A 24,744-nucleotide genomic window follows, 5' to 3' on the forward strand; every position below is an offset into this window, starting at 1 on the left:
GAGACCTCTGTCCCTTTGTAGATATGGTTTTGTGTGGTCATCACTGAGTTCGTTCTTGCTTTCACAATTTTATTCTAACATGGTGTCTACAAGGGCTCAGTCTTGGTGGGCAATGCCCGAATTTTCATTATGCACGGTGCAACACGTAAAACACATAGTAATGCGATAGCATTTATACGGACACTCCAGGTGAACTTTCGCCATTGCTGTAAGCGCACACATCGCCATGCTATGCCATGCGAACTTCAAGGGTGATAAGGTTCTTTCTTGCGTGCCTACTTAATGTTCAAGCCAATGGAAGCATGAAGGGAAATTATCTCCCCCCTTTTTCCGCTCTATCATTTCAATGTTCTGACAGCGCGTGTCTGTAGTGATCGAGATAAGGTCTTCACGTTCGCTTCTGCGCGGGTGACACCATGATCGTTAACTTTGTACAATAATAAGGTAATGTTTACACTAGTTCATACGACCAGTAAAGACTACTAACCTTATTTTGTATAGCTGTATAATAACTGGATATTACAATCAATGACTCGGACATCGGGCTGAACTGCGACTTTTTCTAATCCTATATCTTGCAATATAGTTGCACAAGACATAGATATTTTGATAGCATATAGAAAAAAATGTTATAGTGGCTGTGGCTGAAAATAATATTACCTTTAGGTGGGAAGGGATGTCCCAATAAAGAACTCCTTGTTATTGATTATTACGATATCCTCATAGTTTTTCATATGCGTTGTTCCGTGATATGTTTTATTAGAGCGAATTTTTAGTTCTAAGAAACTGCGATTTGTTTCGGGTTTAGAGCTCAACCACTTCTTTGCCGATAGAATGTAACCCCCGTGCTAAGAAATGCAACTTACCTTGAAGCTCATGGTTGATTTGAACTAAGTGATGCATATCAGGAACGTGGTTGCGTCGTTCATTGCGTTTCATACGGCGCGGTCACCCCAGCCGTCATTCATATTATGTCAAGCATGGGCTTGAAGATGTATTTCTGAATAGGGAGGGATGTGTCCTGGAAGGCATTTCATTTGAAGTGCAGTTGCAAAGTGGTCACGCCGCCTGTGTACTGCAATTCAATATTCTTTGTTGAACTTACATCTCTGTGAATAAATTTTCCTGCTTACTGTTAGGTTCATGTATAGGGCATGCATACTAGAAATCAAACTATAGCTATTTTTAACTGATATTGTGAGTTCCTGGTTGGTAATAAAGCCTATTTTTATTCACTCCTATAAATAAGAACTTTCTTTTCAAGCCATCACCCGTGTTGTCTGTCCCGTGATCTAAGGTATAGTATTGCGCTGTTTGCGATACCATGCCGTAGAACCAAGAAGCTCGGCTAACCCTCATTTTGGAGTGCTTATTGGCGTTTCAAATTAACCTGAGAAAAAAAAGCCTTGTCAACAAACTACCAATTTTATCAAGGTTCCCTCGTTATTGCAGGTTACGGCCATAATGTACAAGAAAGGTGGAGAGGCATTCCTTTGTGGTGGCAGCATCATAACTCGCAATGTCATCCTCACAGCCGCTCATTGTATTGAACACGATGAGGCTTTGTAAGTACTCGTACACGTAATGCATGCAATATGTTGCAACGTTTACGTTTTGCTTGTTTCAAGTTTCGACACTCAAAACTGGTACAGTAGGTGTGCTTTATTTACCTTACCAAAACATACCTGCTGAGGCTTGTGTAGATGCTGCAAAACGAACGGCCAAAATAGGCTTAGGGATCGGCCCAACATCCCTATCCCGGCCCGCCATCTTTGATGTGTTGGTGCTGCTCGCTGTCACTTGTAAATACTGTATATAATTCCTTTTTGACATCTCCCCATAACAATATGTTACATTGTGGCCATGTACTGTGTGTACATTGTGGCCCTTCGCTCGAAATGCCAACTATATCCGCCGCATTAGCCACACAACACAAACCCGCCCTTCATACTGTGTGGATATCGCGGCGCTCTTCGTGGCCGTCATACTGGTGTTGGTTTATTGGCTCTTTTGGGTTCACAAACAAAATAACATGCAAACTACAGCAGTACAAACGATGAAATCTCGAATCACCCTGCAGACAATCCTGGTTTTTCCTTGCTATTGGTCCAGTTCTCGCGAAAGTTAAACCTTGGTCTTTTCCTAGAAAAGCGTCTCGGTGGGAGCTTGCTTGGGAGCTCGCAATAAGCGTATTTATTACAACCCATTGTAGGTCACGAGGGCGGTGTCTTTGGGATCGTTTCCAGACACATCAGAATGTAATTACATTTCTCACGGAAACATAAAAAACCTTCTTAAAAAGCTCTCACATTTACCGCTTCACATTCTGTCTTTTCTTCCAAGGAAACCATCTGAAGTATACCGAATTGATGTACACTACAACACGACCAGACTTCAGCAAGGCCCATTTATTCCGGTGAAGTATGGGGTTTCCCACAAGAAATACGAACCCTTCGCTACAAAACTTGGATATGACATCGGCCTAATGAAAGTAAGTGATATAGTGTGCCATTTTTCTTACGCTTGGTTAAGAAGAATCAAAATCCGTCTTTCCGGAGCGCAAGATTGCGCTGGGCGAAGTGTTATTAAGGCGAAAGCCTTGTATGTCTCTTTAATCTGTCGACATTGACCGAAAACGCGTTGGCGACACGAAAGGTAGAAAAAACGCTACGAACCCTCGTCCTTTGGTTGGAGTTGAACCCACCACTTTTGGTGTGAAGTAAGGCTACGAACCCTCAAACTTTGCATTGTGGGAGTCGAACCACGACCATTTGTGGGGGTCGCAGCCATGGCCTTTGGTGTTAATGAAGGCGAAATAATTCAGGCACAGTTAATTAAGAGAGAGTTGAGGCACTCCCCAAATTTTGGTCGGAGTCGAACCGTTGACGACTCCCACCACCTCTGGTAGTAATTAAGGCAAAGTTAATTTAGGCGCAGCTAATTAGGATACAGTTATGCGCTCAAAGCAACGACCTATGGTGGGAGTCAAATCAACGACCTTTGGTCGGAGTCGATCTATCGCCCTTTTGTGGGAGTCGAACCCCCACCTCTCGTGGTAATTCAGGCGAAGAGAATTAGGGCACAGATAACTAAGATATAGTTAATTAGGGCACTTGAAACCTCAGCCCCTTGTGAGAGTAGAACCCAATACCTTTGGTGGGAGTCGAACCTATCATATCTGTAGGTAATTGAGGCGAGATATATTTAAGACACAATTAATTTAGATACAGCTATTTAGCCACTCGAACAGACGACCTTGGGTGGGAGTTGAACCCTCGACCTTTGCAGCTGAGAGGGACGAGTAAGCGAAGTACACTAAGCGAATTAAGGGGGATAACTAGGCGAATTAGGAGGAAGAGTAAGCGAATTAAGAGCGAGGAGTAAGTGACGTAGACTACGAGAATAAAGGGGACGTGTACGTCATGTGCCCATCTTTATTGCATCAACACTAGGGCTTTCGCCTTGAAGTCGTCTTAGAGATAACATAAGAGACCTTGTGAATTTTGTTTTAGGCTTTGATTACTGCGATATGTAAGCATGGTGCACATACCTATAAGGAGGTTTTGCCTTAAGGCTCTCATCTCTGCGATAAACTTATTGTAGGGTTTGAACATGGTACGGTTTAAACAATGCAATACTTACTTATTTCTGCCAAAGCCCTCCTTCGATCAACTTTCGTGTTTGCAGAAATGACTTTTATATATACCAATATATACCACACTATACCAACTTTTTACATTGCCTGCTGCAGATCGCACAACTGCAATTCGGTCTTAAAGAGGCGGAGACTATCTGCACAATAAATAGGGAAGCCTAATTTTGTAATTTAACAAAATTATATTATTTTCCTTTCATCCAATTACTTCACGGCTGGTAATTCTCTAAGGCATTGTCATTTTGGAACAAATTCTGAGAATGGTGCCGGTTCTCAGATATTCACCGTCAAACTTGCAATAATATGCCTTTGCCACCACGTTTCACTCTCTCTCTCTCTCTTGCAATAAATAAGCCGTTTAATTACGCCTGTTTATTTATAAAAATATCCAGCAAAGAATGGCCACGCAGACTGTGCTATACGAGATCGGAAAGAGTGCATCTGGATGTATGATAGTAATCCTGGTGGATATACATGATCTTCGGAAGCAGCTGTAAATTATCACAATAGCTCCTATACCAGTGGCTTGCTATGCCAGTCCAGAGTTCACTTCTTCAGTAGAAACCCCTATTTCGCAGGCATTCCGTCAGTTGGGGCTCCTCGTAAAGCTCAAGATCCTCGACGAGAGGAAATAAAAACGCCGGGAGGAGAGGTGCCGTAAACGAATGAACAGAAATTTTGGCTACATAAACCGCTCAGACATCCCAGTTATTCAAGTAACAGACCTCGTTCTAGCTAGGAAAGGAGTAAGAGATTCCAGTGAAACACTATATGCTTCTGACAAAGATAACCACCGTGAAAGGAACATTGAAGATTGTTTGGCACATCGGTGAACGTGGGTCAGTTGCATGAGCTTCAATGGGAAACAGTTTCAAGCATTACGCCAGAAGGGGTTAGTGAAAGATACATGGAAGGGACAATTGGTATGAGCGTTCGGAATGAACATGATAGAGCGTAAGAGCCTGAGGAGGAGAGAAAAGGATGCGGAAGTTGGAATAAAAGGCAAGATGGACGACCGTAACACAACAAAGATTCAGTTGTATTGTGTTCTTTTAACTATGAACGCTACATAATTTTATACCATTAACCATAAGAATACCATACCAAGCAATTTTGTCAAATCCTTTGCGAGTGAAGGTCTCAGTACTTGTGACATCCTCAGAACGTGTGCCGAGTGCCTATATCATAAGAATTCGCCGAATACAATTTGTAATTCGCAATGTGTGCCGTTTACTATTTAGCTGAACCTGAATCAAAGTAATTCTGTCAAGTAGCTGAATACGATTTCATTTCTCGTGCAAGTAATGGGTTCTTTTTAGAGTAATTCAAAGCGTGTACTAAAATTGTGCTATTTGCCACAGGAAATTTTTCTTAACGTTCTGTAGCGAAAAACAACACCCTATGCTTATTACAGAACATCACGTTGCCTTATCCTTCAACTGGCTGCTCAACAATACTGTTGCCCCAACAAAAACTACTACGAAAACAAATGAAATATTAGTCTCTGACTTTAAATATACTTTTTTCTAGTTTCCAGCGCAACAGTGGTATTCACAAAACGTTCCACCGTGAACATCACCATATGTTTTGGTGACTAAATCTGCCATCTTTGCAGTTTTTTTCTCAGTGCATGTATTGGTCATATATTTTCTACTGCAAAAATTGCTTCCCTTGTTTCAAGAAGCTCTTAATTTTTGTATGCATAGAGGAGACTTTTTTTTCAAATTTGTTTTGCATTTATGTATCGGGTAGGCGTTGCATGATGACAGTCAACAAAATTGTTGATTTCACACTTAAGGGTTGAAGCAGACTTTTCGGGCTGTGCACCAGCGTAATGCCTTTCGTGGCTTTATAAATTTCGGGCGAACATTATTTAATGAATATTGTGTACAGGCAATGGAGAATGTCATTGTAATGTTTCAAATGATGTTCTGTGCGAAATAAAAAAAACTCTAATGAGCAGCTAACACACAGGCTTCCATAAATATATCAATTTGTGAGCTTCCAGCGACTCTAATAATGTTCCCTCTATCTAGCAGTGAAGAAAATGTTATTCTGTGGTATTTAAAGACTCACTGAGCTACTTAAAGCTTCATTGAAGAGTCGATATTGCACCTGATCAAAATGCAGATCCTAAAACGCCAAAGCAATCAGTTGACAGCCAAAATGTCCCTTGATTCACTTTGTTTGTGGATCTACTCCACCGCAGAATAATCATTCAAACTGGCATTTCTTCAACAACAACGAATAGCTAAAGTTTCGCGCTGATTTCCGTTACTGGCGACAAGACACAGAGTCCGACAAAGGAGATAGGATCCTTCATATGGCAAAGTCTAGAATATGGAAGAAAGAGAACATTTCTAAACACAAATGCCTTAAAATTTCTAAATAAAATGCCTGATAATGTTGCCGCAGGCTGCCTAGCTGCTGGTGGGAAAGTACTCCTCTAGGCGGTATTTACCGGAAAGACGACTCCTGTTTTTGTCACACAGGACCTGTGTTCTTGGCTTCAAACGTTCACAATGTAATGTTTCTCAGCGTTTCAACAGTACAAGCAATTTATCTCGCTCCTTTACATGATTAGTACAACTCGAAAAAAAAACCGTCTGCTGCTTTCTTCTATAAGCTTGTACAAAACACCAGTTTTTTTTTAACAAAAATTTTACCTTTAACTGGCAACTCAGAAATATTGTTGTCCTACTCTATCTGGCTAAATTTTTGGAAAAACGTTTTATATTTCATTTTCGGTATATGTGTGTGATATCAAGAATAAATAAATCAAGAAATAATTCTCGGCAAAAACTTATGTATCCTAAAAGTTAACAGGTTAATACCGTATATTACTGGCGGTACAAATCACCAGTCCTCAACCTTGTAGCACTCTTTTGATATATTCTTCTTTTATCACGCATGCATCTTTCACGACTTTGCGTTTCGCAAAGCAATAGATGACAGTCATAATGAGCTAACTATCTGCTTGGAAAAGCAAGTGACACTTGAAGAACAACGAATGACAGCAGCGAGCACATTCGGCTGTCGTCGAAATCTGATTTGCGGGTCAAATGAGTCGGCTTTCGTACACGACTCGTCGAAAGTTGCAGCGTAATCGCTTGGCGTTCCCGGAAATGCAACGCTATTCGCGTCGCGCCTATACTATGATTATACGAGGTTTAGCGACAACATAGTCAACGATATTCTCACTGTTAGCCATGAGGCGCCTCCTACAGCAAGACTCTGGTACTTTGGCGAGCACCTGCCTGATAATTGCCAACATGCCATACCGGAGACTTGGCTTTCTGACGCCGACAACAATATGAGCGATTTTCCACCTTATGAAGCGGAGTACGTTCATCGTCGAACTGACAGTCGTGGCGGTGCCACTATTTTTATTTCACACGCTCAGATTTGATCTGGCAGTTAACGTGAATCATTGTGAGTCAATGTGGATAGAGGTCGACTGGTCATTCCTTAATCACAATAATATAACTTGATTCTTGCTTGCATTTATCGCTCACCGTCATCTTCCCTTAACGATTTCTTGCTGTGTCTTGACGTCGTATTGTAACAGCTAACTTTTGAAAATGAGCACGTACTGATTGTAAGTGATGTTAAGATTATTTACTTGACATTGATGCCACTTCGCACACAACTTACGCTGATTATTTTACAGGATTTGGTTTTATATCGCTCATTGACTGTCCAACTAGATTAGCCTGTCGTGGGAGCGGTACGCCCATTTATCACGTGTTGTGAGTGAGTGAGTTAAATAACTTTTATTAGAGTTCCGGCGAGGACGCGAACTCGTCGCGCACCCGGCTAGTCCCACGTCGGGACAGGCAGGTCTAGCCCATCGGCCCGGTCGCTGGCACGCCGGACAGCCAGGATTTGCTTGTCTAGAGCGGGGCTACGCAGAAGCGAGTCCCACTCATCCTTGCTGAACTTGGGGTATCTCGACCCGCACTCCCAGAGCATGTGTGCTAGAGTGGAGGTCTGCCCTCAGGACGGGCAGGCGTCGTCGCGATATACGTCAGGGTAAACTTCGTGCAGAACGGCCAGACACGGATATGTGCCGGTCTGTAAAAGTTTAAGCGAAACAGCTTTCGCCCTATTCAATTTGGGGTGAGGGGGTGGAAAGACCCTTGTAGACATGTAGACGAATTTTGTAACCTTGTTGTGAGTAGCGGGAGCATCCCTGTGGCCGTAGGGGGGAGGGGTGTCGGCTCTCCTTACAGAGGAAGCGCGGTCGGTGAGGTCGCGCGCCGCCTCGTGAGCAGACTCATTGAGATTCGGGGGAGCACCCTCGACCGACCCTACGTGAGCGGGAAACCAGTGAATCGAATGATGCGTGAGAGCATCCGGATTGGAGACGCTAAGAAGACGAGCAGCTTGCTCGGCGGTGCGAACCTTCTGAAAAGCCCTAACTGCCGTTTTGTAATCGCTATAGATCTCATCACCATTGCCTTTTTTCGGGGATGTTGATACTGATATAACCGATCAGTTTCCATTTTTTCTTACATTTGACAATAAAATACATGAGAACGATACTAGCTACTTTACTTCTGTATATATTGCAGATACCTTTTTTGAAGCCATCAGTAAAACTGATTGGTCGCCAATTAATTCTACGTTCGATATCCCGAAGCAGCACTAAATAAATTTTGCTCTTTATTTTCGTTGGCCGTCTCGACTAACACACGCACTGTAAAATGTGGGAAAAGATATAAATATCCGCACAACCAATGAAAGGCGGATGGTCTTTTAGAAAGTATGAGGAAGGAAAACATGTACAAAAATCTAAATGTGAGCCCTTTAATACTGGGCTGGCTAAACGATGTAAGAGGTACTGTCAATTATTGAACGTTTCACTTAAACAGGCGAAAAGAAGGTACTAGGAAAATAAATTTGGCCACAATAAGAATAACCCCAAAAAGCAGTGGCAGCTACTCAACTCTTTTCTTAACAAGTCATCTGTTGATGCCTCTATAACAACAATAAGTTAGGATAGTCTCACTCTTTCTGAGCCCAACGAAACTGTTAATGGTTTCTCGGACTATTGTTCTTCTGTTCATACTAATAACGACATACATGCGCAGTCAGTTGTTTAATATTTTAAGCAGTACGACACAATCATTCTTTGTGTTACCAGCTACACCAAATGAAGTGTTTTCTACGATTGCTAATCTTAAAAATGCAGCACCTGGCTTAGATAAAATTTGTCTAAATCATTTAAAACTGGCTTCACATTTAGTTTCCGACACGCTCTGTAATATTATCAACCTAACCCTTAAACACGGCTTATTCCCTTCATATAAAAAAAACGCTAAGATTATTCCTGTTTTTGAAAAAGGCCGACAAACAAATAGTTACTAATTACCAACCAATTGCACTTCTTTCCTGCCTTAGTAAACTGATTGAGAAATGATTTCTTAAACGTCCAAATAACTACTCAACGAAGTTAAAGTTGCTAAAAAACCACCAATTTGGTTTCTGCCCTGGAAGTTCCACCAATCTAGCTGTGCTGTCCTTAACTGTTCATTCGGGAAACTTAGTCGGATCATTTTTTTTAGACTTAACTAAAGCTTTTGACACGGTTAACCATCAAGTCTTGTTTAATAAACTTGAGTCTTATGGTATAACCGGTCCTGCGCTAATATTCTTACAAAGTTACTTACTTGACCGTCAGTACACAGTGCATGTAGGAAATATTTCCTCTGTATGAAAATGTATTATCCAGGGTGTACCACCGTGCTCAGTTCTGGGTCCTTTGCTTTTCGTTCTATATAATAATGATCTTCCGGATTCTCTTAGCTACTCCAACTACGATCATTGCGTTTCATACGCAGATGACGCAACCATATCTTCATCTTATAATCTATTACTGCATGCTCTTACTTCAAAGATAAATATTGCATTGAGTAATATTATCAAATGGTGTAGCAACAACTATTAGTTGCTAATCCTCACAACAATTACGACAAAAAAACATGTGAATTCGCAGCAGTTTCACTTTGGAATGAAATACCGTCAGCTATTAAACCCTGCTATTCTCTTGAAATCTTAAAAAAATTTCTTTAGTGTCATTTCCTGCGATAACCTCACTACGATCCAAACGGTGTATCTTAGACGTCTTTCTGACATGTCACTACTTGTGTTTCATCCGTGTTGTTTTCGGCTGTCTTTCTTGCCGTGGTTTTTCATGTTTGCTTGATTTGAAATGAATTGTCTGATAATGTATTTAATCTGTTGATGGCTGTTTGGTCATAGCATTAATATGCTGCGTGTAGATATCACCATCACTGTTGTGTTATTAATCGAGGATCCCGCTGCAGTTCTTTCAATTTGGGACCCTCGTCTGTATATTTGTTATGCTGTAACTAGTTTTTTAGAACTAATAAATGTGAATCTGATTGCTAGCAGCACATCATTCCAGGCAAACGTCCTATATCTTCACGGAGCCCACAATATGCGCGCACGCCCTTGTCTGCAACAACACTATCCTTAATATTTTTCTAGCTGCCTTAGACGGGACCCTAAAATATTATCCATCGCGATGTCAAAACTTTGACCCTGCGCATCAAAATGAAGGACGATCGCCTTTGGGCAAACTTGCAAAATGTATTAGCGATTGCAAAGGCAATACCCTAGAAGTATTCTTCACAGTAATGACACATAAGCCTTAGAGGCGTTCTGGTCTATCGTGATTGAGAAGGGCACTTAGCAGCTACAGGTTAGTCACCTCTTGCTCAAGCACCTAAATAAGCTCAACTCTGATGACCCGTTTGCCTCAAAACATTCAGGTGTGGTGACCGAATTCTTGAGTTGTGAAAGTGGGTTTAGTTATGCTTTTATAATCGATGTTGAGCACTTATTTTACTCTATCCCTCACAATGAACTTCTTCCCTGCGTCAGAGATTGTATTGAGCATAATATAAGCACTGGCTTTATGAATTCTTGTGATTCATCTATTGATAATTTTTTGACGCTGCTTGAATTTTACCTAAGTAGCACTTTTGTTTCTTTTAACGAGATGCTATATGTGCAGCGCGAGGGTATTTGCATTGGGTCGTGTGTAGCTCCTGTTCTATGTAATATATTTCTATCATGCATTGACCAAGTACTTGCTAGCAATCTTGACTCAGACTTATGTCCTAGGGTATTTAGTTATGTGGATGATTTTCTTGTACTTCTAAAGACATCTAACCTGCTGACTGTTTGTGACGATGTGAATTACGTATTATCTGTTTTCAGACAGCACGGGAAAGGCTTAATGTTTACGCATGAGCTTCCGCTTGACAATCGGTTGCAGTTTTTAGACATTAACTTGCTATTAAACACTACTCATACGTGTTGGAGCTACAGCCCCCGCGCCCGTAAGGACCTTCTGCCTTACGATTCCGCGCACTCAAAGACAGTGAAAAGAGCTATCACGACACAGTGTCTAAGGTATGCCTTAAAGAAGTCTTGCGAGCACACAATGGACGACAGTTTTCAGCTACAGGTTTCGAGGTTGGTTGCAGCTGGGTTTCCTTCGGTGGTCATAAACAGTGTGGCTGAATCTTTGCTCCTGAAAGAGAAAGGGTGCCGCAGACAGCCTCGGGCCTTGCAGAAAAAGAGACCACTGGTTTTGCTTTACATGCGAAAAATCGCCCACAATTTGAAAAATGTTGCTAACAGGCATGACGTTCCGATGGTTTTCTCGGCCCTTAATGAGTTGTCTAAGCTTTGCGCCCGCATTTCTTCTCAAAAGGCCAAGCTTTCGTGCGGAAAGAAGCACGCCAGTATGCAGGTACTGCGTTGCATGGTGGGCGTCGTATACAAAATTCCGTTGAGCTGTGGCAACTCGTTTATAAGCCAAACAGGTCGCTGTGTTAATGACCGCTTAAGGGAGCATGTTTAATAGATTAAAAATGGTTTGGGTTCACACCTGGGCCGGTATTTTGTAGCGACGACTTATGACTTATTCTATACTAGTCTTATCATCCACCGCTCACGGCCGGCTGACCCCATCGATAAGGAGAGCGGACCATCGCTCTGACCACTGACAAAGCGCGATACGCGCGAAAAGGCATTAGCGCCGGAAATGCATCGCTACAAATTACCGGCCATGCCGTTCCATTGTGCCTCGCATGGTTGTGCTCCACGGTTTGATGACACGTGCGTGATAGGAAGAAGCAGAGAAGTGTTAGCGCGCGAACTGCTCGAGGCGTATTACATAAGGAGGAAGGGTGATGGTTGTATCACCGTGCCTTCTGTTTCCCTCTACAAAAGTGAATGGTCGTTTTTAGATAGCGCAGTGAGGTAGCTTGTGACACGTGCTGCGCCTTGTCTTTGTGCGCCTTTTTTGGAATATATATATATATATATATATAAATACTTGGGGGATGTGCTGGAAATAACACTTGTTGAAAGTTTGGCGCCCTATCCTGCCCCCTCCCCGCTTGGTTTTCCTTCTTTTCCATGCGCCACCATTCATGTGGTTAGTTCGCTGTTGCATTGACCGACTTTAGGTTGGCATACACTCTCTCCGACTAGCCGGAAACCGCTAGCGCCCCCCTTGCGTTTCAATAACCTTTAAGGACGTCAGGTGACATTCACCAGACAGGTGTTCACCTGTTGTATTCGTACTCCACAGGGTGGTGATGTGGTTACATACTATTACCACAACTGCACCCGTAGTTCTGCCGAAACCTTCGCAGCGTCATCGCTTCGTCCAGGAGGTGCCACTTCTGGGCCGGCGCACATCAACGGCCTCAATAGAAAAGTTACTGCTCGCAATACGAACCGCTCGACCGGACTTTCTGCGTGGCTCACGGATCACGGGATTGCACTGAGGCTGCTGCTTCTCTAAAACGTTACTGTGATTCATTTCGTGTTCATTATTTTCGCATTTAATAAACCTGCATATGTTGGTATTTTGCGTTGGGATACGTCACTTCGCAATCGCAAACCCTCTCAGCTGGTTTAAGCAAAATTCGTGTAGGTAACCATCTTTTTTTGCTGCACAATGCTTTGAGTTACATCTCAGATGTGCTCTACGAAGAAAAATATTTCTAAGCAAAGCCAAGGTGCGATATGGCTCCTCACAACTAGACTACACCCCCCTTCCTGCGCGTTCTATTACATTTTTCAAAAATATCTCTAACTCTCTCTCGAACTACACAACATATTTGTGAGTGCGAATAGAGTTCGAGTTCTTAAACATATTGTGTAAATTCGGTAGTTCTCCTTAACAAAAGAATGACAACCTTGTGCCTCAAGTGTTTGTACCCTCCATTTTTCTCCGTACAGCTTGAGAAACCGCTGCCAAAATATGACAGGTTTGTTCGCCCAGTGTGCCTACCAAAGCAAGGCCAGAAGACCAAGCCGGGATCAATGCTGTTCGCTGGACATGGTCGTACCGGCTACAGTAAGTACTAGTCAGGGTATACGCAGTGCATATACATAAATTGCGCTTTATAATGGCTGACGTGTTAGGAATACTATTTAGCCTCACAGCGCAAGCAGCGCCTAACCAGATGCCTCAACCTCAGCACGCTGCTCGAGCACGTAGGCATTAGCACGAGTGTGGCAGTAGGGGCGTTGATCGAGTCTTCCGTGAATTACTTCTCCCAAGGCCCGCACAAAAGAATAATTTAGGAAAAGTAAAATGTATAAGTACGCCATTCAGGACGTCATCATTTAGAATAAAAAGAGTCAGATTGTTGAAGACGAGCCCCGCAGAAAGACGGAATCAGCTCCCACAAATTTGCAAGTGAACTTTCGTTTTACACTAATTTCGCCTTATCAGCATATGTCTTGTTCAATCCCTCATTGGTTATGAATTCAGAGGAGAACAGCAACAACAATCGGACGGAAGCCGCCGGTTGGCCCGCCGTGGTGGTGTAGTGGCCATGACGATCCTCTGCTAAGCTCGAATGCGCGGCATCAAATCCTGGCAGCGGCGACCGGATTTCGGTGGGGGCGAAATACAAAAACGCCCGTGTACCTTGCATTGGGTACATGTACACTCCTATGGGTCGGAATGAATCCGGAGTACTCCACAACAGCGTGCCTCAGAATCATGTCCTGTTTTTCGCCCGTAAAACCCCAGGTTTAATTTTTGTTAGGCCCGCCGTTTGTAAGCCGGCCAGTGCACAAGCCGCAATAGCCCACCGACGCCAACGACACAACGTTCTCTAATGAGTCTGGTGAATATATACCGTCAATCAGGGGTTACGTTCACTTCATTTTGAAGCTTTACCAAGCGCGGGGACACCTTCTTCCATAATTACAAGTGTACTACGGAAACACCGCCCACGTCATTAAAGAAGGAGGACTCGTACCAGACTAGATTCTCCGGGTCAATAACAGTGTAAGCACTCATGGAAAAGTGAAAACACAAAGCGATGGTAGCCGAGAGTTCTGAACTGCTTCATACTGGCGTGTTCTTGTGACACGCCAATGGCAACTGCTGGCATTGCCTATCAAGCGCGTTAAGCCAATGCTAATGACAATTACGTCACAACGTACTTTATATATTGCTATAATAGTTCGTGCTGGGCTACGCGGCAAGTTGCAGCGCATCAGCTTCAACCAGATACAACAGGAACTGAAAGGTTAGTCATGTGCTCGCTCAGTCCAACGTAGCCAACAAATGATGCTATGTCTATACGTAAATACTGGTCAAATAAAGTAGCATTTGTTTATTTGTTTGTTTGTTTGTTTGTTAAAGTGAACGTAGCCCCTGATTGACGGTATTCACCAGACTCATTAGTGAATGTTGTGTCGGTGGAGTCGTCGGGCTATCGTGGTATCACAAATTTTGACAAAATCATTTTCTGATGGCTTCATATCCTTATTGCAAGCACTCTAGCAAATATACTTCGTTAGGAAAACCGCTCGGCACTCTAAATTTTAAGCGGATATAGCTTTGCCGCATGTACTTCTTTGCTAGAAGGATTCGGTTAGTTTTGTTTTAATGAGCAGCACATTTTAGCATTTTCTCGTGCGTACACGGTTGCGTAGCTATAGTTTCACTTTGTCACTGACGCCTCGAACTTGGGCCGAAAGCTTTTCCAGTTATCATATTAACGCTTTCCTTTAGTGTGTAGCTATTTGTCGCACATTTCAGTGCCCGGACAACCTCCAGCACTTCGATAGTAACCGGTTGCGGTTAAGTTCTTCATGAGTGTTGTTCTCTACTAGTGTTTCTTCCATATTTTTTTTCGCCTTTGCGTCTAGCATGAGAAAACGCGTCCACAGCATTATTCCAGCTATTACGATACCTAACGCAGGTAACGTTATTTTATAATGTTGTTAACTACGCACTAGGAGACGATAACATTTCTAACATCGAGCCGACAGTAACACTGACATGTAACCATGCACAGCCGTGAAATAATATGTTTGAAGTGCGCAGTATCATTTTGTTACACTGGCTGGACGACCACAAAAGGTTATTCTCCACGTCAAACCAACCTCACAAAAATATTTTTAAGACAGTGCACAGAGACACATTTTGCATATGTTCCGCGGGCCCTATGGCACCTTCAATGGTGATAGCTGTGATAGCTGTGATAGCTGTGCGTGATACAGTACCCGGAACGGCTGAAAACACTGAAGCAGTCTCAACAGTGCAGCGCCAATAGTTCAAGTACAACTATCTGAAAGCAGACCTTTTCGACAGACGTGAAAAGCGCCGCATAAAGCTCGTCCTTCTATCGCACAAGACAAGCATGCTAACGACCGCAATTCCTAAAAATAGTAGATTATTTATTGGCTACAATGGACACTTACGTGGTAACTGTATTGATTTATTCTGCGGCGTGTTCGAGCAGCAGTCTGGCCCGTAGCCACAGAATGGGTCAGCTTTTACTGATGTCCTAGTGCATGTGATAGCGTGTGATCATAATCCTATACTTATAGAGAGCAGATTTCAGAAAGGGTAGGAAGCTGTTTGCGAGCTGCAATCGACCAGAGGCGACTAAGCCGTGTCACGAAAGTGCAGATTTACAATAATGTGCCGAATCTCTTTGCGATAAAGTCGCGCGGTTTGAGAAGAAGAAGAACAACAACAAGAAGAAAACATTCACTTGTGGTGATGCTTTGTGCGAATTGTCGCTGTTTAAGAGGCTACACGAACCATCGCAGGCGCTCCAAGTAAGGCGCGGTCTTTTAGCACACTGAATGCAGTGCGCAATATGGGAACCAGATAATGTATTTCTGTAGTACCCATATTACCTCCAGCAGATACCTTGTTGGCAGCAATTTTATGCAAACGCAGCTTGCGTACTGTGTTCACAATGACTCATGTGTGACCATCACTCACATTAACACCGGTGGTCGCATCGAAGTGATGATGGCAGACACAAACCTACCTTGTAAACGAATCCGACCGAGACATAGTATAGACAGCACCGGAGACTATATCCACAAAACAAGTTTCATAACGACATACTATGCTCTCACCACTAACACTTTTTTTTTGCGCTGGAGCATGGAGGTAAACGTATCAGACGCAGTTTGTACAGTTACGCTGTTCTGGGAACCGAGCAGATTGTAACCTCGGCTAGTCAGGTTTAAGTGTCGGAAATGTCTTTCAATATTCTTGGCGTATAGTGAGAAGCATTTGCATTTGCATAAAATTTATGCCAACGAGGAATAAGCTGGAGGTAATATGGGTAAAAACTTGTTTTGCGGGTATAGTATGCGGTGCTTTCTATACTATATCTGGGTCGGATTGGGTGCAAGGTAGGTTTGTGTCTGCCACCATCGCTACGCTGGGACCAGCAAATCCGAGTAAATTTTGCCAGTTCCCTGGCAAGATGAACAAGCTAAACTTTAATACACGTGCTTAAGAAGTTTTTCGTCTGGTGCTATCTATACCTAAAACTATTAAAAATGTAAAAAAAATGTATCTCGCTTTTTTCCCTTTACTACAGAAAAGCCGCCATCGCAAATTGTTGTCAGCTATACGCCAAGAGTATTGAAATGCAAGGATTGCCGACACTTAACACTTACTAGCTGAGGTTACAATCTGCTCGGCTCCCAGAACAGCAGCAATAAGCTCGGCTCCCAGAATCGCATATCGGTGCAAACTGTGTGTTATACGTTTACCTCCATCCTGCATCGCAGAAATAAAAACAACATCATCTTGTACGTTTCCTGGCATGGTGGACAGGCTAAAACTGAATGCACGTGCTTAAGAAGTTTGTCGCCTGGTTTTATCTCTACTGAAAACTATTAAAATGTTAAAAAATCTAACTTTTTTCCCGGTACTACAGAAAAGCGGCAATCAAAGATTCTTCTGAGCTATACCCCAAGAGTATTGAAAGACAAGGATTGCCGAACTGCTATGGCACAGCAATGGCGAGTAAAGCACGGGAAAAATATACCTGTGATATGCACCAGACACCCGAACAGCATGGCATATGAAGTAAGTATACGCACATAAAAATATATTGTCATAATATATTCAGTGACATCAGTTCGCATAACATTCAATACCGCATATTTAGATTCATTTCGAGGATTTTCTTATTGTTTCTAGGTATAATATTTTTATTTTTAAGATGTTTGTTCAAAGCAGCACAAGTGGAAGAAAACGAGAGCAGACACTGCCTTCCAGCGGTGGTACAGGAATGTTTTTATCGATTCACCTCTGGAGAAAAAATAGTAATATAGTTCAATATAGATACCGCCACAGTGTACCCTAAATGGTAGATACAGAAGAAGCACGAACGTCATATTAGAGAAGTAGTTACTGTTTTGTTTATTGCAGCTAGTTTTACTAGGTTTAAAAGTTACATTTGCTCCAGTAACCTACATTCTTTCGTTATTGGTACATAACGGAAAAATAATTTTCCAGTGTAAAAGGGATGCGGACTGAGCAGTCTCCTGTCCTTCCTATGCTTTGTACTCGCCGATTATGCGCTTGACATGACTTATTTTATCTATATTCCTTATGTTTATTTCCCTAAATGCGAAACTTACTAATTAATGTCTCACCCAAACATGACTAAAAAGCACTCATCACGACTTGAGCACTCATCAACGCCTAAAATATATGCCAATTAGGAGTAAGAAAGAATATCCCCATTAATTTAGACAATTTTTAATATAGTGCCATCATATAGTCATGGGTGATAATAATTAGACAACATAATGCGGAACAAGGGTGCAGTGGGTAAATATTTCTCGTAGGAATTAGTGCTGTACCAAAGCGTACGAGCAGACAAGATAAGTGCTACATTGTAGGCCTTTAGCAAAATGTGTTTGGTGAACGATTATTTCGAAAGGAACACGCTGAAAACTAGCTTCAACAGACGTTCCCGTAGATTCGTGGTGTGTAGGTGTAATTGATATATATATATATATGTGTGTGTGTGTGTGTGTGTGTGTGTGTGTGACGAAACGCACAAGGATGGTGCGCTGCAGTATTGGGGAAAGGGGAAGGCGAAGAATAAAAGGAGTGTTCGGGCGACCATGTTTGCTTCCGACCGCCACCTCCTGCTCGCGTCACATATATATCGATTGTCAGGTCGTAGTGACAATAAAGAACACAGACGCCTACTGTGAACCCAAAACTAACTCATTATTGGGCGAACCTGCGCCCAGTAATCAGGTTACACTCGAAGCACAAAGCCGCGTGTACAGTCGGCGATTGTCGAAATCTGATCTGCGGGCCAAGCGTGTCGGCTTTTATACAGGACTCGTCTAAGGTTCCAGCATAGTGAATTCCTTTATCTATGGTTCCAGCGTTGTTGCTAGTGCTCGCATACCGTCCAGAAAATGCTAGGCTAGTCGCATCGCGTATACAATCTGGGGCGCGATCTTGTACGCGTTCCAAAATGGAACGGAGGCGTTCCGTTCCATCGAGCCACACACGATTGGTCAATTGGAACGTCGCGGTTGAAATTGGCCAATCGTGTGCGGCTCGATGGAACGGAACGCCTCCGTTCCATTTTGGAACGCGTACAAGATCGCGCCCCTGATTACACAAGGTTCAACGAGAACACGTCCACAGATGGCAACAACGATAACATTCGCGGTAAGTTCAAGGTCATGGCTACGCGTTTGCGCTGAGCGACAGCATTAAGGTGCGAGTGGGTGAAATGCAGTCCCCGCAGAAAAAGGATGAATAAGAACACGTGTCAATGTATATATATATATATATATATATATATATATATATATATACAGGGTGTGCAGCGAACACTTTCACAAATTCTTAAAGGTTGCCTCTGTCAGATAGCACAATTCGAGTTCATGCGCTGGTCTACTCGAAGAGGCGGACATTACTTGCACAAGAAATTGAAATGCATAATCGACTAAATAACAAAACTTCACTAATTAGGTTTTTAACTAAGTACCTGATGGCCCATATTGCAATTTACAAATTGTAGCCGCGGAGTTCGCAAGGCGGATACACTCGGAATTAATTCTCAGGATGACACCAGTGTCCAGATATTAATTCCCGAACATTGCGGAGAAATGCATTGGCGTTCCAGAGATCACCTACCTCGAATCGCATTGGCGATGCAGAGATCACCTGCCTCGAATCTTCTAGATTCTCTTCGTGTGAATGACGAACATCATTACGTAGCGCTGAGTTTTACACTGGCGAAAAAACTACAGAGAAGGGAATAGGGAAGCATACGGACTAAGCGCAAAATGCCAACGCTTTAATTTTGTTGGACTACACGGTAATTTGCTGAGCGGTAAAGGGGAGCGATGACATTGACATGTCGTGTGACAACGCCATAGCCAGAACCAGGGAGTTAGGCTTGTAGTGTTTAGGTGAATGGATACGCCAGGAGTTTCGTTTAATGTCTAAAACAGTTCTTCTCCTGTATTTGCCTCTTTTAATAACTATTGTTCAACTCAAGAAGAAAACAGACAGCAGTGTTTCGTATTGCTTTGCGTAACCGATATGATATATGTTTCGTTCTAATATGCTTGTAATCTGCGATCTTCTGCCTTCTTGAAAACTTTGATGATGTAGATACAAAATGTGCCTTTCTTTAGGGTTGCAACCATAGTTGACCTGCAGCTTAGTGCACGTGGAAGCACCAATTGCTTAAGTTTGTCAGTAAATTCAGTTTTGCAGGGCCGTAAACTGCATTTGATTTGTTGTATAAAATCTTTCTCAATTCCATTATTTGTATTTTGTTTTGTTTTTATTTTTTTAATTTGTTCTGTCCGTGTCTCCGTCATTTCTTTATTTCCTCTTTTCTTTTCTCATATTTTCATTTCCTCTATTCCCTCCTCCTATAGGAGTAGGCAGGCGTTGTGCCCCTCTCGGTGGCAGTTGTCAGCTTGCTCCCTCCTTAATCCATTTGTGTCCTTGTGTGTATATGTGTACAAATCAAATAATAATAATAATAATAATTCTCAATTCCAGTGTTTCCAACCGTTCGCCTAAGTCTTTTCTAACCATGCTGAGTGGATGTGGCCCATATATATATATATACAGGGTGTTTCAGCAAACAATTTCAAAATTTATTTAAGGTTGCCTTTGGCAGATAGCACAATTCTAGTTCATGAGCTGGCCTACTCTAAGAGGCGGACATTACTTGCACAAGAAATTGAAATGCATAATTGAATAATTAACAGAAATTCACTAATTAAGTTTTTGTCTAATTCCTTGATGACCCATATTGCAATTTACAAATTGTAGCCGTGGAGTTCGCAAGGCGGATTCACTTGGAACGAATTCTGGGGATGACACCAGTTTCGAGATATTAATTCCCGAACTTTGCGGAGAAATGCACTGGCGTTCCAGTTAGTTTCTTAACAAAACGTCGCTTTCTGCATTGAAGCACAAACTTAACTGGAACGTCAATGCATTTGTCCGCGAAGTTTGAGAATTAATATCTCGAAACTGGTGCCATCCCGAGAATTCGTTCCAAGTGGATCTGCCTTGCTAACTCCACGGCTACAATTTGTAAATTGAAATATGGGCCATCAGGTAATTAGTTAAAAACTTCATTAGTGAATTTTTGTTAATTAGTCGATTATGCACTTCAATTTTTGGTGCAAGTAAGGTTCGCCTCTTCGAGTAGGCCAGGTCATTAACTAGAATTGGGCTATCTGCCACAGGCAACCTTAAATAAATTTTGAAAGTGTTAGCTGAAACACCCTGTATATATATATATATATATATATATATATATATATATATATATTGATAGTTTTTAAAGAGATATGTTTCGTATTGCAACGCTTAAACCCGGTGCCTACAATTTGATGCAGGGTGATTCCGGAGGCCCTCTCACTGCTTCCATGAAGAATGGAAGGTCAACTCAGTTTGGAATTGCGTCAGTAGGTACACGAAATTCGAATGCTGGACCTGCACCTGTATTATTCACAAGAGTAGCATATTTTAGAAAATGGATTGAAAGAGCATTAAAGAACATTAAGCACTGGAAAAAGCTATATAATTAGGTCTGCATTGCCTTCGTAGAAATAAAGAAGAGGTGAAATCATGTATTCTTGTTGTTGATAATGATTTGCCTGCAGCCTAACCGTCTGCTGTCTTTACGTTCTTCAGAAATTACTCTTTGTAAAATAAAAACAGAAATTATTGTTTTTCAAAGCTTCCAAACAGATTACACTATCGGTTTAACAACTGTGCAAATTAAGGAATCACCCTAACCGCATCTTCATTTTCAGCGACCTGAAAAGCTTCTTAACTAACTAGATACAATGCCTGCGAAAAAATTAAATGCTTCGCTTCGAAGTGACGGTTTATATATAAAAATATCACGAAATTCGGAGAATCAGGAAATGTTAGGTAAAAAAAATACTTACCGCGCGAAAATAGATGCAATAAGCTATTGCCTCCGAAAAAGCTGAAATTCCCGCCGGATTATCTTTTCTCGTTGCTTATCTGTATCACGCGAAAATATGTTCCAAAAATGGCAATTAACTTTAACTATAATCTTGACTATAATACGCCAGTCTCATTCTTGCTCCTCAAACCTGATGCAAACTAGCGCGTGCTCTAGCTCACCCACGTGACGTGAAGCACGCGCTGATTCGGCAAGAGAGCCAATGGAGCAGCAGCCACGGTCTAGTAACACCCAGAAGGTTTCCACAGACAGTTTTGCTTTAAAATGCGCAAGTGGAATTCAAGGCCAAATAGGGCAGTGAGATGGTACGGCTGTGAATGGACTGGTTTAGCACAGTGCACGATGTCTTCGCATTATATTTCAATATAACGTGTGTGTGTGTGTGTGTGTGTGTGAGGGTGGTGGGGAGGGGGCCTGTTAAACAAACGTAGTCCTGACAGCTAACACGTTCACACAATGCTGGCGTCTGTAGTCCCTTTGAAAGTGTTGTCATTGTGCTTCTAAGTAGGCACCCTACATATTGTTCGGAGCATTCTTACGCCCACTCTCCCACTCAAGCAGTGGCAGTGTGGGAGTGCAAGTTTAGGGGGGCGGCATTTCGAAACATTCTGCCGCTATTTGATCCAGAATCTTCGAGAAAGTAATTTTATTTTCTCCATTCTTAGAGAGGTCGCTACGTGTAGGTATTTTCATATCATAGCATGCAAGGCATTTAAATATTTTCATTCCAATGTCTGGATGAAACCAACACATGTCATCAACAGAGATAGTGATATTTTCATTCTGCGAACACACCCGTGTACTTTGATTTAGGAGCACGTTAAGGAACCCCAGGTGGTCCAAATCATTCCGGAGTCCCCCACTACGGCGTGCCTCATAATCAGATCGTGGTTCTCGCACAAAAAAATCCCAGAAATATTTTTTTATTTAAAACATTTTGTTAATTGTAGCGGATCCAAGCGTTCCATCGCAAATGAATTTCTCGTGAAATATGAACATGGAGCATGATAGGGCGGCGCTTGGTGGCATCCTCTCACCTCTAGAATGGGAGGTGCATTCAGCTGGCGTTTTTTTTTTTTTCAATAATAGTTACATGGGAACTCCAGGCGTGTTTGCGTGGTGGTAGCCGTCTACGTGACCTTGATATTTCGCATGAAGTGCAACTGCCGTATGCGGTATGTGCCAAGGTGAGCCGAGAAGGATGGTGGCTTAATGCGGCGGCGTCTTCTCGCGAGCGCGAGGGAGGAAGGCGGGGAGGTTACGCACCTTCCCTTCACCCACGCAAGTGGAGGGAGGGGCGTGGGGAGTGGGGAGACGTCCACGCGCTAGGCGGCTGGAAGGGGGCAGGTAAGTGTGCATGTCTTGTACTTCGGCAGTGGCGGCTAAGCGCGGCCGCGCGTGCGCCTAATCTTGGAGGTAATCTGCTTTGGGTTTTAAGGCTAGGAGGTTCGAGACAAGTGATACGGTTTCGCGTGCGCTGTGTTCTCACGCTCCTAGTTCACAACAAACTGAGAGGCAGCTCGAAGGAGAACTTACTCGCCGCTGCTGCCACTCCTAACCACGCCAGCGTTCTCACCTCGGGTATGCTAGGTCATCGCGTGCGATGTGTTAGTGCTTGCGTGGTGCGCGTGACAACGTGCCTAATAATTTAGTGAGTTTATACACCTGATAAAAGAACCAGCTTTACTTCGCGTAACTGTCTAATCATTTGCTATCGCAATCAATGCTTTGCCTTTCCGGCGTAACTGTGACGTTCTTACTCTTGCATTTGTGCATAACATGTATTTTCGCAGTGCTCGATCGCAATAAAAATCTGACTCCATTCCACCCTGTTAAAGCCAGGCTGTTTCCGACGTTAGACGATGTTAGACAAGCGCCACCACCACAAGCGACGTATGTCACGCGCGCCCGCATGTGTGCGGAAGTGCAGCACACATCTACATTCTTGTAGGCCTTCCGCCAATCGCAATTGCCTTTTTTATTTATTTGAATGTTTCAAGGCAAATTGCGTCAGAAAATTTATTTAGTAGGGCTTACACACAAGCGGGAGACATGATAGCTTGGAATTGTAAAACGAATATACGAGAAAACACGGAAACTCAAAAACAAAGCCACTTACCAGCTGCCGTTTGAGGTCTTTCTGAGTGGCCGCGGTTGCAAGATGGCCGTGCTGTTTTTGGGTGAGCATAGAAAGGGCCCACGAAAAATCATCGCGAGCAACTAGAGGCTAAGAGCTTCGCTGTAATGTCGTAATTAGTGCGTTTAATGAAACAGCAAATGTGTCATGTGCGAAGACTGCGAAAATATTTGGGATCGATCCGCGACTTTTTCTGTGTGGTTGGTCTGGTATTATGTTTTCATATTCACCTATATAACAGTTACTGCGGCCGGATCTTTAGTCTGCGTCATAAAATGTTGTATGACACAGTGAAGCCTTTATATTTATAGTTGTCACAATGCTATTTCTGAAGCATACAATCCACATATTAGAATGGTCAGTGTTTATTTAGTTTGCATATATTTTGACTGATTTACTCTTGTGCCATTGGGCAAAAGTAGATACCACGTCTTCAGCCACACATAAATAGGATCATTGTATTGTTGTTTTAGATCTTCATGTCCCGAGCAGATGTGCAAATAGAGAACACGTTCATATAAAAAATTCCCGCGTATCTGCGTGCTTCGCTGCAAATGTCGTCGAAAGACGATAGTCATCTGCCGGCCGTACTACATGAGTGCTGGTCTGATCCGCGGCCACCCGTGATGCTGTTCTCGTACCATTTCCGTCCTGGCATGATAAATGCAATGGAGGTTTGTTTGAACAGATTTCATTTTACCGCATTATTTCATCAAGCGGCCATTTATGTTTTACCCTGCCTCAGACAGCGCTTCCTTTATGTTGAATCGGCCGCATCTGGCTGGCATTGATAAAATTGAGGAGGCGCTGCGTGAGACATGGACGCCATCTGGCAATACATCGGGAAACATGAGCTTGTGCAGAGGGTTTCCTTCCTCCATGGCAGAGGGCGCTCGTCGGCGCGCAGTCGGGGAACGTCGTTCGTCGGCGCGCATAGCATGGCATTTTCAGCGCAGCTTAAGAAACTAGGGTCTTTAGAGTTACGTATCTATGTATTTTCTATTAAAGGAACACACCTCCTAATACTTACCTACTGATGTTGCGCCTCAGATATGCGTAATATTTGCTTTGTGATCGATAACGTTCACAAGTATGAACAGCCGTACCAGTTTAAGTAGTGT

The 24,744-nt window shown here is 42.8% G+C and overlaps 1 protein-coding gene across 1 annotated transcript in view; it reads left to right on the plus strand.

Moving 5' to 3' along the window:
- The window catches only part of LOC125940005 (granzyme F-like), a 41,764-nt gene extending 20,657 nt beyond the window's left edge, over window positions 1-21,107 (plus strand). Inside the window, exons 4-8 of the mRNA XM_049655665.1 lie at window positions 1,453-1,565; window positions 2,344-2,491; window positions 12,944-13,061; window positions 16,918-17,069; window positions 20,888-21,107. Coding sequence (XP_049511622.1) covers window positions 1,453-1,565; window positions 2,344-2,491; window positions 12,944-13,061; window positions 16,918-17,069; window positions 20,888-21,079 — 723 coding nt within the window. The 3' untranslated portion in view covers window positions 21,080-21,107. The remainder of the gene's footprint in view (window positions 1-1,452; window positions 1,566-2,343; window positions 2,492-12,943; window positions 13,062-16,917; window positions 17,070-20,887) is intronic.
- Window positions 21,108-24,744: the final 3,637 nt, after the last annotated feature.

This window comes from Dermacentor silvarum, chromosome 9 (genome assembly GCF_013339745.2).
Source record: "Dermacentor silvarum isolate Dsil-2018 chromosome 9, BIME_Dsil_1.4, whole genome shotgun sequence".
Taxonomy (NCBI): domain Eukaryota; kingdom Metazoa; phylum Arthropoda; class Arachnida; order Ixodida; family Ixodidae; genus Dermacentor; species Dermacentor silvarum.